Genomic DNA, 14,225 nt, shown 5'->3' with positions numbered 1-14,225 from the left:
GCTGAAAGACACCTCCTTCTCACGGTCTTTCACAGAATGACCCCTCCTGGCATCACAGCCCTGGTCTAGCAAGGCACCAGTGAGGAAATTAAAGCCTCAAAACCTGAACAGGATGAGAAATGTGTAGCTTTTGAAGAATGATGTTTCAGAGCCAGGCTCTATTCTTAGAAGAGTGGTAAAAGTCATAATTTAAAAATAAGATCCAGTGCAGTGCTAGCAAAGAGTCATATTCATGGTATTCCTAGGAGTAAATCCCTTTGGCTTGACTTGAAGCTCAGAAACACTCCACCAAAATAAGACCCAGCTGTGAAGCACTCTTAGTACTGATCTGAATGGGAGAGAACTCATGGCATTCACCACATCAGGTGCCTTCCCTTCCTCCCAGACTCATGTCCGCAGTTTACTCAGTATTACAGGTCAAGTGAGAGCTTTCCAAGGGCCTCTGTAGGAGTCAGCCTAAGCAAATGGTGAAATTTGATGTATCTCTTCCTCCTTCTGAAAATTCTCCCAGGCACTTCTCCATCTGCTGTGGTTCTGCTGTTTGATGGGGAATAGATGCTGCTTTTATACCATTCACAACCATTTCTGGTTTGCATGGAGATTAACAGATGCTGTGTTTTATCTCAGAATCTCTAGATGTCAACACCTCCCCTCTTAGGGTCATGTGTAATAAACAAAGGCCTGGTCTCTGGCTGGCTTTGAGCAGAGGTGGCCACAGATTAATGCTCATGAGTAGAGGTAGGATGAAATTCATGTGGAGCATCTGAATCATAGTCATTTTATTGGGAGAAAAAACACAGAACTAGCTGTATTCAATTCCTGTTCATCTGCTGCTTTAGTGCTGTTTGAATTAGAGGTTTCCCTCAGAAACCTCACTTGCTTTTTACAGCCACAACTGGATGGAGGGCATAATCCTTTCCCACTTGGGTCATACAGAAGTTTTCCAGTAACTTTAATCAAAAGAAGCTGAGACTTTATAGTTTCCTCTTGCATATGATGAGGCCAATGTGAACTTCAGTTAAGATGATGCCAACAGTTCTGGGCCCCTCAGTTCAGGAAAGATATTGAGGTGCTGGAGTGGGTCCAGAGAAGAGCAACAAGGCTGGTGAAGGGACTGGAGCACAAGTCCTGTGGGGAGAGGCTGAGGGAGCTGGGGTTGTTCAGCCTGAAGAAGAGGAGGCTCAGGGGAGACCTTATCACTCTCTACAACTACTTCAAAGGATGTTGTAGCCAGTTGGGGATTGATCTCTTCTCTCAGGCAACCAACAGTAGAACAAGAGGGCATGGGCTTAAACTCTGCCAGGGGAGGTTTAGGTGGGATATCAGGAAGAAGTTCTTTACAGTGAGAGTGGTCAGGCATTGGAACGGGCTGCCCAGGGAGGTGGTGGATTCTCCAACCCTGGAGGTTTTTAAGGTGAGACTGGACGTGGCATTGAGTGCCATGATCTGGTAATAAAAGTGGGGTTGGACTAAGTGTTGGACTTGATGATCTCAGAGATCTCTTCCAACCCAATGGATTCTATGATTCTATGAACAAGTGAAACACTGGATAATAATAATAACAATGTGCCTCTGGAGCTGATTTGGAGGTTTTACTCACCATGTAACACTTGCCTATGAATTCAGTCCCACCAGAGTGATCTGAAACCTGTGTGAGTTACACTGCTGCTTTATCCTGTGCAAAAGTGATCAGCAACCTGTGTCTCATGGCCTGGCCATGAGGTCTGAGTTGTGCCTGTTAATTCCTGCGGCTTACAAAGCCCAGTGATGTCAGCAGGAGTCTTGCAAGAGTCAGTAAGCTGTTCTTTCCTCTAATGAAGTTATTTGATCTGTATACTGCATTGAAACTGTAAAGCAGTTTTACACAAGCTGTTACAAAAGCTGCACATCCCATTCCAAAGTTTGACACCACAGTTTTATGAGGGAAAGAGTTAGCCACGTCTGGAAAACAGACAGAAGGTAAAAAAGCCAGAAGTTTAAGTCAGGAGGGTATATAATGAGCATTAATAATTTAGACGGACAACAGAACAACATAGTGAAGATTTCATGTTTTATTGTTATTAAAAGTTCATTATGAAATCAGCACAACACATAAAAATAGATCTGTGGTGAATGGTACTTATTACTGTTATTGCCCGGTCCTTTTGTGCACAATCTCACTTTTTAAAATCAGAAGGTAATGAATACAAGACATTTCATTGGGGAACTGTGAAACCAGTGTTCCTGCAGCAGAGAGAGGCTGTGCTTCCTGTTGACTCTACCCAGTGTATAATCAAGGCAGAAATAGTCCTCTATTCACACTTAAAAATAACCTCAGTTTTAGAGTATGCCCCAGCTGAAAATAACTGGAGACTGAGAGCTGGAAATAACCCTTTCCTTAGGGACCTATTCCCATGAAAGTTAAAGGGATTTTTGACATGGATTTTAAAAGCAGCAGGACATGGTTATTTGTTGACAGACAGATGGAGAGGCCTAGCAACAGGAGCTAGGGAGGACCTGTGGTAGAGTAGGAGTTTATTATTTAGATCCTGCACATGCTGCTGAATCTCCTTGTTGTAGTAATTGTCTGTGTTCATAACAGCAGTGATTGCTGGGAGGAGCTGGGAGGGTGTATCAAAGCCAGATAGGGTGTCTACAGCTCATTTTTTTTCTCCTTGTTTGGGTTGGCCTTGGTTCTAACCCCACACACCATTCATTGCAAAGTGACTTTCACCTGTACACTTTCTGATCCATGTGATAAAAATCAGAACAATACCCACGATTACACAAAAACCTCACAAGGTCACTTACTGTCACTAGACTGGTGAAAGCTTTTCTTTTGAACTTCTCTGCTGATCGCAGTGAGCATTTGGGGCTGCCCTCAGCCAGATTCTTGTGCCTTACACTGTCATATCACTTCCAGGGGTGCTGGAAAGTTACTAACTGGCTCAGCAGAGCTGTGGTTCTGTGGTTTTCTGCCTCCAAAGGTCTCTGGGACCAGCCTCAGTGCAGAAAACAGTGCTGGATTCCTGCGGGCAGCACGTCTTGTTGACAGGAGGCAAAATAAGCCCCACATCAGATACCTGCTGCTTGAATGTCTCTGGGGAAAAAGCACCCTAGTGGCATGGTTACTCCTAAATTTTCCTATTATTTATTTGGGAGCCTCTCTTCCATCAGGTGAGTAGGAACATGAGCTCATTCATGCCTTCCAAACTTGTAAGCAATGCTGGGTTTTTGCCATGTATCCTGGTAGGGGGTCGCAGAGGGTGGCAAATAAAAATGTGGCAAAAGCTCATTCCTGGGAAGCTGTTCCTGTATCTCCACAGCCTGTGCTCTTGTCTGGCTCTGAAATGCCCAGGAATGCCCTCTGAACTCCTGCTCTGTTAAGGCTACAGCACATCTTGCTACTCCAACCTTACCACCACACTAAAGAGTGCTGTGGCTACTCTGGCCTTGTTTCCTCCATTGTGAATAGTTTCAAATTCAAAGACAAAAATCTCAGTGCTGCTCCCTACATGAAAATCTCTGGGCTTCAGTCTCAGCCTCGCAGCAGGAGAGTGACAAGGGTGGAAAGCTGGCACAGCAAATGGTGAATCAGGCTCTCCCTTTGGTTTTCAGGCTGTTTACTCAAAGCAGCCCTTGAGAAAGATGCAAGGCCTCAGCAGATGTCACATTCAACCGGTTTAGCAATAGTACACCTATTTCTGCTTAAACTAGTCAAGGAGGAGAGGGAGAATATAATATGTTAGTGCAAGTTCTCATAGACAACATGAATATTTAGTACAAAATGTTCTTTCAAGGTGGAGCAAACATTTGTAATTGTGACACAAAAAGAAGGTATTTTGTAACGTTTTTAACAACTTGCCTGTGAAAAAAGCATTTATGTGAAATATGTTTAGACACAGACTACCTCACATGACACTGAAATATTTCAAGGCTCTTTCTGAGTAGGCAATAACCTAGTTTTGTTGGTTTTTTTTTTAATCAAATCAGCTTTATGACAGCCAATCCCAAACAAAACTAGATAATTTGGTTGCGATTTTTTGGTTTCTTTTTTCTTCCTCTTTGGAAAAAATAAGGCTATGCCAAGTTGAGTGATTCCACGGCATGCGGGTTTTACCTATTCAAGGCTTTTTTGTTCCAGAATCAACTTCCTCATCCAGAGGAAACCACAGAAACATTCAGCTAATAAACTTTAGCATAAAATTTCAAAAGTTGGTTTACACACTCCTGAAGTTCTGAAGAATTGCAGCTTCCAAGAAGCTCACAGACTACTTGGCCCTACTGAAAAATATTTTGTAAACCTGTCCCAATTTGGAAACAGTCTTTATTTCAGGTCTATTAGAGCTTATATCCAAAATGAAGATCTGAATAATCCCTAAGCTGCAGAGACCTAAAAATTCAGATACAAGTTTTGCAGCACAGTCTCCCATCTTAAACATTTGGATTTGGCTCAAGGTCCAACTGAGCAGAAAGAGTTAAGGCCTCAGTGTTTTGCAAGTGTTTTGTAGTTGCTCCTTAACAGGAACAGCCAGTGTAAGCCAAGCACCTGTGGAACAGCCCTTGGTGGCACAGACATCATCCTTCTTTCACCTGCCACTGCCTGGTACTGCCCAAGAGCAAAAAAGAATATGAAGACTTCCAAGCAGGTGATAGATAGATAGATAGATTAGATAGATAGATAGATAGATAGATAGATAGATAGATAGATAGATAGATAGATAGATGTGGAAGCCTTAACTGTAACTTTCTGCCCTTTCCTGACCTCTCAGTCAAACCACAGCCTGACAGTAGAGGGTTCACAACCCTTCTTGCCTTGAAGCCTGGCTCAGAAACAACAACGGGACATGATCAGGTGGTGGGCATCATGGTTGGTGGTTATAAAAAGGCAAAACCAGAATCAGGGTAAAAAAAGCATTTTCCCCAGACAGAAAACTCCTGGACCAGGGACAAATGGGAGTGCCCAGCACAGAGGGTGGGAAGAGGAGCAAGGCAGTGTCACAAGGCCCTTGCTCCCACCAGAGATGCCACTGACACAGTGGTGCACCAAGTTCACCTTGACATCCCTGGTGTAGGCACTGTGCTGTGCCAAGCCCGTGCAGGAGAACTGAAGTGTGAGGGCTGTGAAAATTCAAGACAGCCAAACTGCTTTATCTGGGATACAGTAAAGGCATGGGAGTGGAAATCTCTACTGGTGTGCTGTCAGGGAGATGCCCTTTGGGTTTGTGCTGCTGTAGCGTCATAGTGCTACTTACTCTCAACAGACTCTACTTCTGGCCTCAGGCACTGGCCCTGCATGAACAAACCTGGCTTCAGATATCCAACTGGGAGAAAGCACTAGGCACAGAGGGGGCTAAATTTCTCTCCAAACAGAATTTGTCTTCTGCTTGCATCAGCTTTGGAACCACAGAGCATTTCCAAGCTGGAGAAAAATCCAAAACACCTCTTGTAGAAGCACCTTTCCCTTGGATTTTTATTATCATAATTTTTAAGAATATATTTTGTACCGAAACACTGTCAGCATTCTTTATACAATGGAAAATGACACAGTCATCATGTATCATGTAAAAGAGTAAAAACAGAGCAAGACAGGAACATTTCAATTCAATCTGGAGTACAAATAGAATCTGATGTAAAGCTTAAAAGCTACACACCAGATAAAAAGATCACCTGGAAAACAAGTTCTCTCTTAATTTGGAAATATGAAGAAAAGTCAGGGAATGTCAAATGTTAAGGCTAAAAATTGAATTTTTAACTTGTATTTTACAGGTGGCAGCCTGATTCTTAATTCATCTGGAGCAGCAGCAACAACCCCCCAGCTTTACAAAGAGATTGCACTTGCAGGAAATAAGAATCAGGCTTCTATGCTCAGAGGACTCTGATTGACCTCAACAGGCTTTGGACTAGAGCCACAGCTGGAATTTCAGCTTGCAGTCTAAGGCTTCTTAACTGCAGGCCAAATTAGCACAAAATGAGGCTTTGCATTGGCATTCTACCCTTAACTTTGGATATTCCAGTTCTGGTGGCTTTAAACCACAGTTTTATTGCAGGTTTAACATAGGTCTGTTTGTGAGATCCTTCTTTCTCTCTCTCTCTTTTTTTTTTTTTTTAAATACAGTGCTAAAAAGGATGTTTTATAGTCTGTGTTTTAGTCCCTATATGACATGTCTTCAAAATTGTCTAAATGTATATTTATATCATAACTACTCAGAAAGACCCACTACAGTCCACAGTGAGCAGCCAAGGAAAAAAGTGTATTTAGTTCTAAAGAATTCAAGAAAAGTGGCTGTGTTCGTTTATAGTGTAGCGCAATGACTGTGTTTATACAGCTGTACCTACTATTTTAAAAGCTACTTGAAAAGTTATTATTCATGTGCAGTAGCTGATTTTCAAGCATTAATAACTTGGCTGTCTAGACAAGTTTTAATTGTCATATCAAAGGGCAAATATGTTCTCAAACAAGTGTAAAGAATCTCCCTTGGAAAGGGGCTGGTTCTCTTTCTGATCTAAGAGATTGCCAAATTTAACTTTTTCTTAGGTTATAAAAGCACAGTTAAACCTAAAAATTTAGTGTTTAAGTTTTTTAAGATGCATTGACTTCAACTCAAACCTATCCTGTGCAGCAAAGTTAGTAAGCCCTGAAAAACAGATTCTAGTGAATATGCAGAGTTCCCCCCACCAACTACCATGCCCACATCTTCCCAGGGCCTAGAGGGCTCCATTAAAATGTAACTAAGTGCTTGACAGGAAACATGGTTTTTCAAGAACGATATGTAAAGTTTACCCAAAGAACCTCAAGACATTTTTGTACATTCAAAATGTTTACACTTTGCTGTCCTTAACCATCAGTAAGATTGTTCATTTTTACTAATAATACATACAATGAGTATAAATAAATAAACTACAGATAAGCTTTAAAAATCGTATTAACAATACGTTGTGCAAAAACCCATAACGACCTACATTCTATGCAAATACCCTGACTAAAATACACAGGCTGTGTCTGCACACCCTCAGTCAGTTTTTGCACAGCCCTTGGGCCAAACCATCCACTGGGAGCAATCAGCAAAATTCCACTGCAAGCTGTGGAGGTGATGCCAATTTACACCAGCAGAACAGCAGGTCCCAAGGTGTGTGCAAAAATGCCATAGAAATCAGTGGGATTTGTGCTTGACTAAGGACTAGACAGTTTGATTGTACCCCGTTAAAGTGAGTGGGAGTTTTGCCATTGATTTCCATGGAACCAGGCTCAGGCCCCGGGTAAGGACGCCAGCACGTGGCCCTATGTTGTGCTACACTACTCCACTTCAGTGCAGAAACAATATTTGAAAAAGAAAAAATCGGTTTTGTTGTCACTACTGTTCAGTAACCAGTTTTAGCGCTGCATTTCAGAAATTGCATTTCTGTGAGATTTGAAACAAGACTGCAAGTCTTTCTGAATCCATTCCAATTTGATTATCCAGCACAAGTGGGCTATTTTGATCCAAGAAAAACGGCTGAATGTCTATTAACCAACAGTGCTCTTCATAAGGATAAAAGCCAGCCCAATTCATCGGCACAGGAGTGAAGAACTGCATGCGGAAAAGGAACAGGGCAGCCTTCCTACCATAGCTGTGTCCAGAGCTGGCTGTCACTGCTCCAAACGGACGATGGCACCTGAGCTGGTTTGGAATCTGCAGTCCTAACAAGCTCAGCCAAGTTTTGTAAGCTGAAGGTCTCCATTTATCTTTATTGTGTCAATTGCTGACAGTGTTTCAATACGGTGGTAAAAATCAAAGAGCTGATGTCCATCCACAAATATTCTAAAACGGGGATGCTCGCAAAGTATCTCAACCTGTAAAAGATAAAATGTTGAAGCACGTTGATCACAGTGTAACTGGTAAGCTATTTCACAGCACACAAAGAGCGCTTTAAGAGAGTTGGCACAGTTACACACTGTGCTACTTACATGCCATGCAACAGCCAGGGCAGAGACCAGTTTGCCCCCTTGACACCAGTTACACTATAATGGATCTGCTCTTAGTGCACAGGGACATTAATCCAATCTCACGCTGTCATAGCAGTAAGCACACTGGAACCCAGTCCCACTGGCTACTGGGAGGTTTTGCCTCTTGGAATAATGCCAGAAACAGACTCAAACTGCTAATCACAGGAGGAAGAAATTGTATCTCCAACCCAGACTTGCATTCCTTGCTACATTTTTTTTTCTGCTGCAGAATAAGGGGGCAGTTCCCTCTGCAATGCTTTCCATGCTACTGTTCATTTACTGGAAGGGAGCGAGTAGGGAGATAGGTTGTTCTTCCCTCCCACATACACAGAGCTGCAGCAAAACTAAAAAGCCTTCACTCCTGTGGCTGCAGACTGGCCAGGACTCCCTGTTGGACCAGACTCCATCCTGGGGCTGCAGTGAAGGAAACATGGTGCAGGATTGCTGGGATTCAGCTGCCAGTTTACAAGAGGCACAAACAGGATCAGGGAGGGACACAGCTCATCCCTCTTCCTGAGGGACCTGCAGAAAAGCTCTGGAAAAGCAACAAAGCCTGAAGCTGAGCAAGCTTGGACAGGTTGGGAGATTTCTAACATTAGGGGTAGCTTGAGACAATGTCCCTGTTGTTAAGCTTTGCTGGAGTTGCCCTGGCAGGAAGCAGGGACATGAGGGAACAGAACATGCACTTCTTGCACAGGTCTTCAGAGACCTCCAGGTCTGGACAGGCTAAGGAGAAAATGTAACACGTAAACCCTGGGTCATTTCAAGAGGTAGTCCAAGTGAAGTGCTGCTTCCAGGCACTTGTCTCTGCTGCTATTACAGAGTACAAAAATGCAAACGGGGTCAGCGACGAACTGACTGAGCCAAAGCCCAGCTGACGTAGAGTGTGTCGCACTGGGAGAAGTGGCAGCTGACAGTCCAGGAGAGCTTAAACTCCTGGACACCTGGTAGCACGCCAAGCACCAGGGAAGGGCCTGTGCTGCCACATAGCTCCTGTGTCACTGCAGCAGGCACAGCCAGCCCGAGGCCTTGTTATGTAAAAGATATGGTTACCCTCAACACTGCTCACAGTTTGCTTCTTCAGATCACCTGGGGCCACACTGGAATGATAATTGGACTGGGTCACAAGTAATTGGCAAGAACCCTTAAAAGTCTAATTTATTCACTGAGAGGGAGACCATCAAAGGTACAAAGTCCATTGGGAGCCTAAATTCCATCTGAGAAAAAAGGAGAAAGGAAAAAAAGGGGGAAAAGAACAACTCCCTTTCTACAGTATCTCATGGTAAACATGCAATACTGTTGTCCTCTAACATCAACTGCCATTAGTGGGACACCCACAAAACATGCTCTGGGTAATTTGTCTGGCTCGTCTGAGGGCCCAGTCACCACCCAGTGCAGCAAGTAGTGGAACCCTCTCAGCTGCAGCAGGACCCACCTCCAAGCCTTTTCAATTGCATTTCCCACACCACCAAAGGGTGTTGCCAGTTCTGATGGGAGAGTTTGCAGAAGCAAGTAGAGTGCAACCCATTTGCAGCAAAACCAGTCACAAACACCCTCTTAAAGCCCAAGCATCTGGGGAGATGGGGAGCTTTTGGGGCTGTGGAAGATTATCTTGGGGGCAAGAAGGATTAAGAGAGTTTGGCAGCTGGTGAGAGCACTGGCATTTAGCAGAGGGGCCAGTGAGGTTTTGTAAGAAGTGCAGGGAGGAGGAGAAGGGTTTTTCTGGGTCAGCTGCACAGAAAAGGCATGCAGCCTTTTTTTCCTCAATGTAGTGGAGCTGGTGAGAGAGAAGGAGCCCTCTGCAGCTGCAGACTTTGTTAGTCCTGATTTGCAAAGACATCTTCACGTAACCATAAACACTACAGATGGGAATCCGCTTCTAGGTCAACTCAGTCCATCCACAGCACCACAGCATTTCCCAGAACACCATTTTCAAGTGACTACAGATTTAAATTTGATGGGAGATTTAATCCCAGGGTTCAGGAAAGAATACCACTATTGCTTAGCTGTTTAATCTGCTAACACGAAGAGCTATGGACAACCTTTACAGAACATCCCTGGAGACAAAGGATGAACGTGATCCTTATTAGCGGCACTAAATTGCAAACACTGTGTCTATTAAAATACCATCAAAACATACAGCAGTCCCACAGAGTAGTTACATTCTCCAGTAATAACTTGTAATGTACTAATAACATAGAGGTACTTTTTAATTCATAGCTATAAAACTAAACTCAGGAAGTTGGGCTTCATAACACAGCATTACAACCTTCGACTTGTCATAGTGCCCAGGTGAGGTGTTCATAGCCCCATCTGAACTGCACGTAGCAGCAGGATCTCTGCACAGCTTTTGATCAATACAAACAAGACAGCAACTGGTGTCTCAACCAAAGAAGTCAGGGGTACACTGTGATTTCATGAAAGCCAAGTCAGGTTCTGCTGCAACTCAGATCAAATAACACTTTATCAGATACGGTGTAAGCCGCTGCCATCCTGGTACTCACCCTAAAAGGCTGGTCCGGTATAAATGGAAAGTAAGGAATAGACGACTGCTCTTCCCCCCATTCTCCAGCTACACAAGAGTTTCTGACAAACTGTCTGTCTGTAAACACAGCTTTGAGTTCTATGGCTACATCCGCAGGAGGATCTTCTGACTCCCCGCAAGTCAGACTGATGCCAAAGCTGCAACACAAACAGAATGGGTCTCATTCAGCCAGAGGAAAGCAAATAAGTCCCAGTCTCATTTCTCAGCTTATTAAAGCCATTGGTATACTGGCACAGGGGGGATGACAGCTCAGCTCCTTCAGAGAAACCTCTGACAGCTCACCAGGGACAAGCACATGGTTATAGCATATATATGTCTGTGTGTGTGCATGGCAGTGCACATACATGTGTACGTATGTGCATATATATATATATGGTCTACATGCTCCTTTATTCCCAAGTGAAAATGGGATCCCTTGAAGAAATGCCCCCTCTATGGGTCAAAGGAGAAATCAGCATGCTATATTTAAAATGATAAAAATAATCCTTTCCAGAAAGGAGGGATCCGTGCGTGTCTGTGTGTACGTGCGTGTGGCCGCTGCCCCCTCACCCCCTGCCCGGACCCAGGTGTTACCTCTCGGGGTTGAGGTCCACTATGCCCATAACTAAGATCTTCTTTCCCGGCCTCATTCCTCCTTTGATGTGCCCACAGAAGGGGACGATCTGGAAAGGACAGAGAGAGGGTGGCGAGGGTCAGCTCGGCATCAGCAGCGGCCGCCGTCGTGCAGCCGGAGCGGAGGAAAGAGGTTAAAAAATAAAATACACCCCATCCCCCTCCGAAAAAACACCCCAATCCCAATCAAATAGAGGTGATTTACCAGGCGGGGGAAGTACACATCGGCTTGCACCGGGGATCCCAGGGAGTTGTTTAAATGCCCGTCCTCTATTTTCTGCAGGTAAAAAGGAGAGCGCTGGGGCAGAGCCGGGCAGGGCCAGGTGGGCCCCCCACCCCCGCCCCGCTTCGCAGGTGCCCGGCCCGGCCCGGCCCGGCCCCATCCCGATCCCGGTGCCCGTGCCCGGGAAAGCCGCACTCACCAGCGCGTCCCGCTCGGCCACGGTCCCCGCCATCTTGTGGAAGCGGCGGCGGCGGCGCTGGGGACAGGGCGGAGGGCGGGGGAGAGGGAGGGATGGAGGGAGGGATGGAGGGAGGGGGGTCTGTGGCAGCCCCGGCGGCGGAGGGGCAGCGGCGGAGCCGGAGCCGAGCCGGTGCAGAAGTATGAAGGCGAGGAGGAGGAGGAGGAGGAGGAAGAGGAGGAGGGGAGGTGGCCGGCTGGCTGTGCCTCGCCCGGCGGGGAGCCCAGCCCTTGGCCCACGGGGGAGCCGGGCAGGGCGGGGCGGGGGCTGCGGCCGCTCCCTCCGCTCGCAGCCCCGCGGCGGGCACGTCTCTGGGCAGCGGGCACGGCACGGCACGGCACGGCCCGGCCCCCGGGCAGCGGGCACGGCATGGCCCCGCCGGCGTGAGGGTGCGGGCACGGCGCTGGGGCCGGGCCGGAGGGGGCCGGACCCACACCTGGCGCCCGCAGGTGATGGATGCCCGCAGAGGGGCCACGGGAGCCCCCCCGTGCCGGGGAGCGCCTTTATGTCTCAGCTTGGCCACCTAAGGCGAGGTGCCGGCGCGCCCTGGGTGATTCCCTTCTTTTTTAACACGCCTCGGCCCCTCCGAAATGAACGCCCACCCCGCTGCCCTCCGTGCCCCAGGGACCCTCGGGGGGTCGATGCCCCCAGCGAAGTGGGTGGGCATCCCAAAGCCGCTGCCCCGCAGCCTCCCGGCGGGGCGCGGCAATTACATAAGCCGGTGGATCCCGGTGAGCTCCACGGACATGCCGTGTCCGTGGTTATGCAACGCGGCGTGGTCTGCGGGTGTCCCACCCTGCCCGTGCCCCGCCGGGAATCCCTCGCCTGGACCACGCCAGGAGGGACTTGTCCCGCCAAACGTGTGTAATGATCCTGTTGTTGAGGGTCCTGGGCGGGGAGGGAATGAGGAAGGCTTTCTTCCCGCTTGCTCACCACTGGGATTTGATGGACATGAGCATCTCTTTAGGAACATGACACAGCAAATGGACTTACACTCTGCAGGACCTCACATGGGTCCCTTGGCTTTTAGTGCCTCTTGCCTGCATGTTGGGCTGAGTTTGGTGGGTGCTGTGTCCTTCCTCCTCCAAGGTGCTGTGGGGATTAATTACATTGAGTTAAGTGGGGTGGAAGACACTAAGTCACAGCAATATTTAGGGTTTCAATATGACTGTGTCTGTTGGGAAACGCTTGCAATCAGTGTGTGATGCCATTTGAGAAATCAAGAGGTACTGAGAGTAAGTACCGATTGTGCAAGTGTTTGTACACTTGGCTACTTTTTCAGCAGTGCCCACTAATTTGGGGATATTTTCATCTCTGGATACCCAGCTGGAGATGGCTCATAGGAGTTAATGTTTGAGCACACAGCCCCGCTGTAAGTCACAAAGTGAAGTCATGGTTTCTTCAGGCACACTAGCACAGCTTGGCACGAGGGCAGCAAGCATCCCTGGGGCCCAGGTCTTGGCATGGGAAAACCACTGGACTGTTTTCTTCATGCCAAAACGTTGGGTGCCAGCCATCACCACATGGAAAAGCATCTGACTCCTCTACTGCCAGGAGACTGAATTTGTAAATAGTGCAGTAAAGTGAACCCATCACACAACACAAACAGCTGGCTCTCAGGTGGAGGGGTGAGTGCATAAACAAGTTCACCACAAAGTGGAACTGGAGTTGGCTTGATGGTTTTGTCAGTTCCTGTGTGCTGCTCACCTCGCCACAATGCCAATGCCAACTGTATTATGGTTTCTTTTTCTGTTGGCCTAAGACAGAACAGAAATCTCCCTGAGTTTGTTTTGGCCTTTTTTTTAATTAATTTAAATTTAGTTGTATGTTGTTACACATTGTCCCGAGAGCTCTTTTCAGAGCCCCTTGTCTTCTCTGCTGTACAGAGAGCCACTTTGTTGGATAAGATTAAATTCATTGGACATAAAATCAGGCCAGCCAGTTATTTGTGCCAAAGCACAAACTTATGAAGAGAGAGGTAATCATTATGTCTTTGTTTTGTAGCTGGTTTTAATTGTACTTTTTAATTTCAAAATAATTAAATAGGAAGACTTGTCCATTTGGCTGGCTGCTTTGCCTTGTGTTTGTCTTCTTGGCATGTTTTCCAAAAACTAGCACAAATGCCGCATTTGTTTTGTTTGCCATGGATTGACTGGAACAACCTGGAGTATGAAATTATGATGGGAGAGGACATAAATGAGTTTTTAAGGTTCTGGTGGTCTGTGCATTTCTCTTTTTGTGCCACATTTTCCTCTTACCCTCTAACAGCCCAGAAGGACATTGAAAAGCCTGTGTACACCACAACAAGGTGAGGCAGCCAGAGCAGCTCTGCCTCTGTGTGCCGCTGTCCTGTTGTGTGATGGTCCCTTCTGTGGTTTTGCCAAGGGAGGTGTTCTCCAGCAGAAGACTACCTGCCCTGCACTGTGCAGCAGTCTGTGGAACAGGGTTCTGTGTCTGGTCTGGCAGCACTGTGCCTCTCATCCATGGAGGGGCTTCCTTGAGACCCAGCTTCCCAGCAGGTTCCCCTCTGCAAAGATCTGCAGGGTGAGTGCTGCACCTGAAGTCCTGTACTTGTTCTTCTGATAAAGGCGAGGTCTGAGCCAAATTTGTTCCCTCACTCATGTAGTCCTTGTTAAATCAT

At 46.6% G+C, this 14,225-nt stretch overlaps 1 protein-coding gene across 1 annotated transcript; it reads right to left on the bottom strand.

Annotated features, from left to right (window-relative positions):
• Window positions 1-5,425: 5,425 nt before the first annotated feature.
• Window positions 5,426-11,734, bottom strand: LGALSL (galectin like). The gene is made up of 5 exons (XM_071582065.1): window positions 11,546-11,734; window positions 11,329-11,400; window positions 11,085-11,173; window positions 10,471-10,648; window positions 5,426-7,813 (listed from the first exon to the last, which is right to left on the bottom strand). The coding sequence occupies exons 1-5, from the start codon at window positions 11,576-11,578 to the stop codon at window positions 7,670-7,672; spliced, it is 516 nt and encodes a 171-aa protein (XP_071438166.1). The 5' UTR covers window positions 11,579-11,734; the 3' UTR covers window positions 5,426-7,669.
• Between the last annotated feature and the right edge of the window lie 2,491 nt (window positions 11,735-14,225).

The sequence above is a fragment of the Pithys albifrons genome, chromosome 2 (assembly GCF_047495875.1).
Source record: "Pithys albifrons albifrons isolate INPA30051 chromosome 2, PitAlb_v1, whole genome shotgun sequence".
Classification (NCBI taxonomy): domain Eukaryota; kingdom Metazoa; phylum Chordata; class Aves; order Passeriformes; family Thamnophilidae; genus Pithys; species Pithys albifrons.
Note: the sequence above shows the minus strand (reverse complement) of the source record. Positions and strands in the feature narration are given on the sequence as shown.

Excerpts from the sequence above, each read along its gene's own strand:
- LGALSL (XM_071582065.1), bottom strand. The coding sequence starts at position 11,578 with ATGGCGGGGACCGTGGCCGAGCGGGACGCGCTG. Across the intron at positions 11,401-11,545 it reads TGGCCGAGCGGGACGCGCTG|AAAATAGAGGACGGGCATTT; the intron begins GTGAGTGCGGCT and ends TTTTACCTGCAG. Across the intron at positions 10,649-11,084 it reads GTGGACCTCAACCCCGAGAG|CTTTGGCATCAGTCTGACTT; the intron begins GTAACACCTGGG and ends TTTGTGTTGCAG.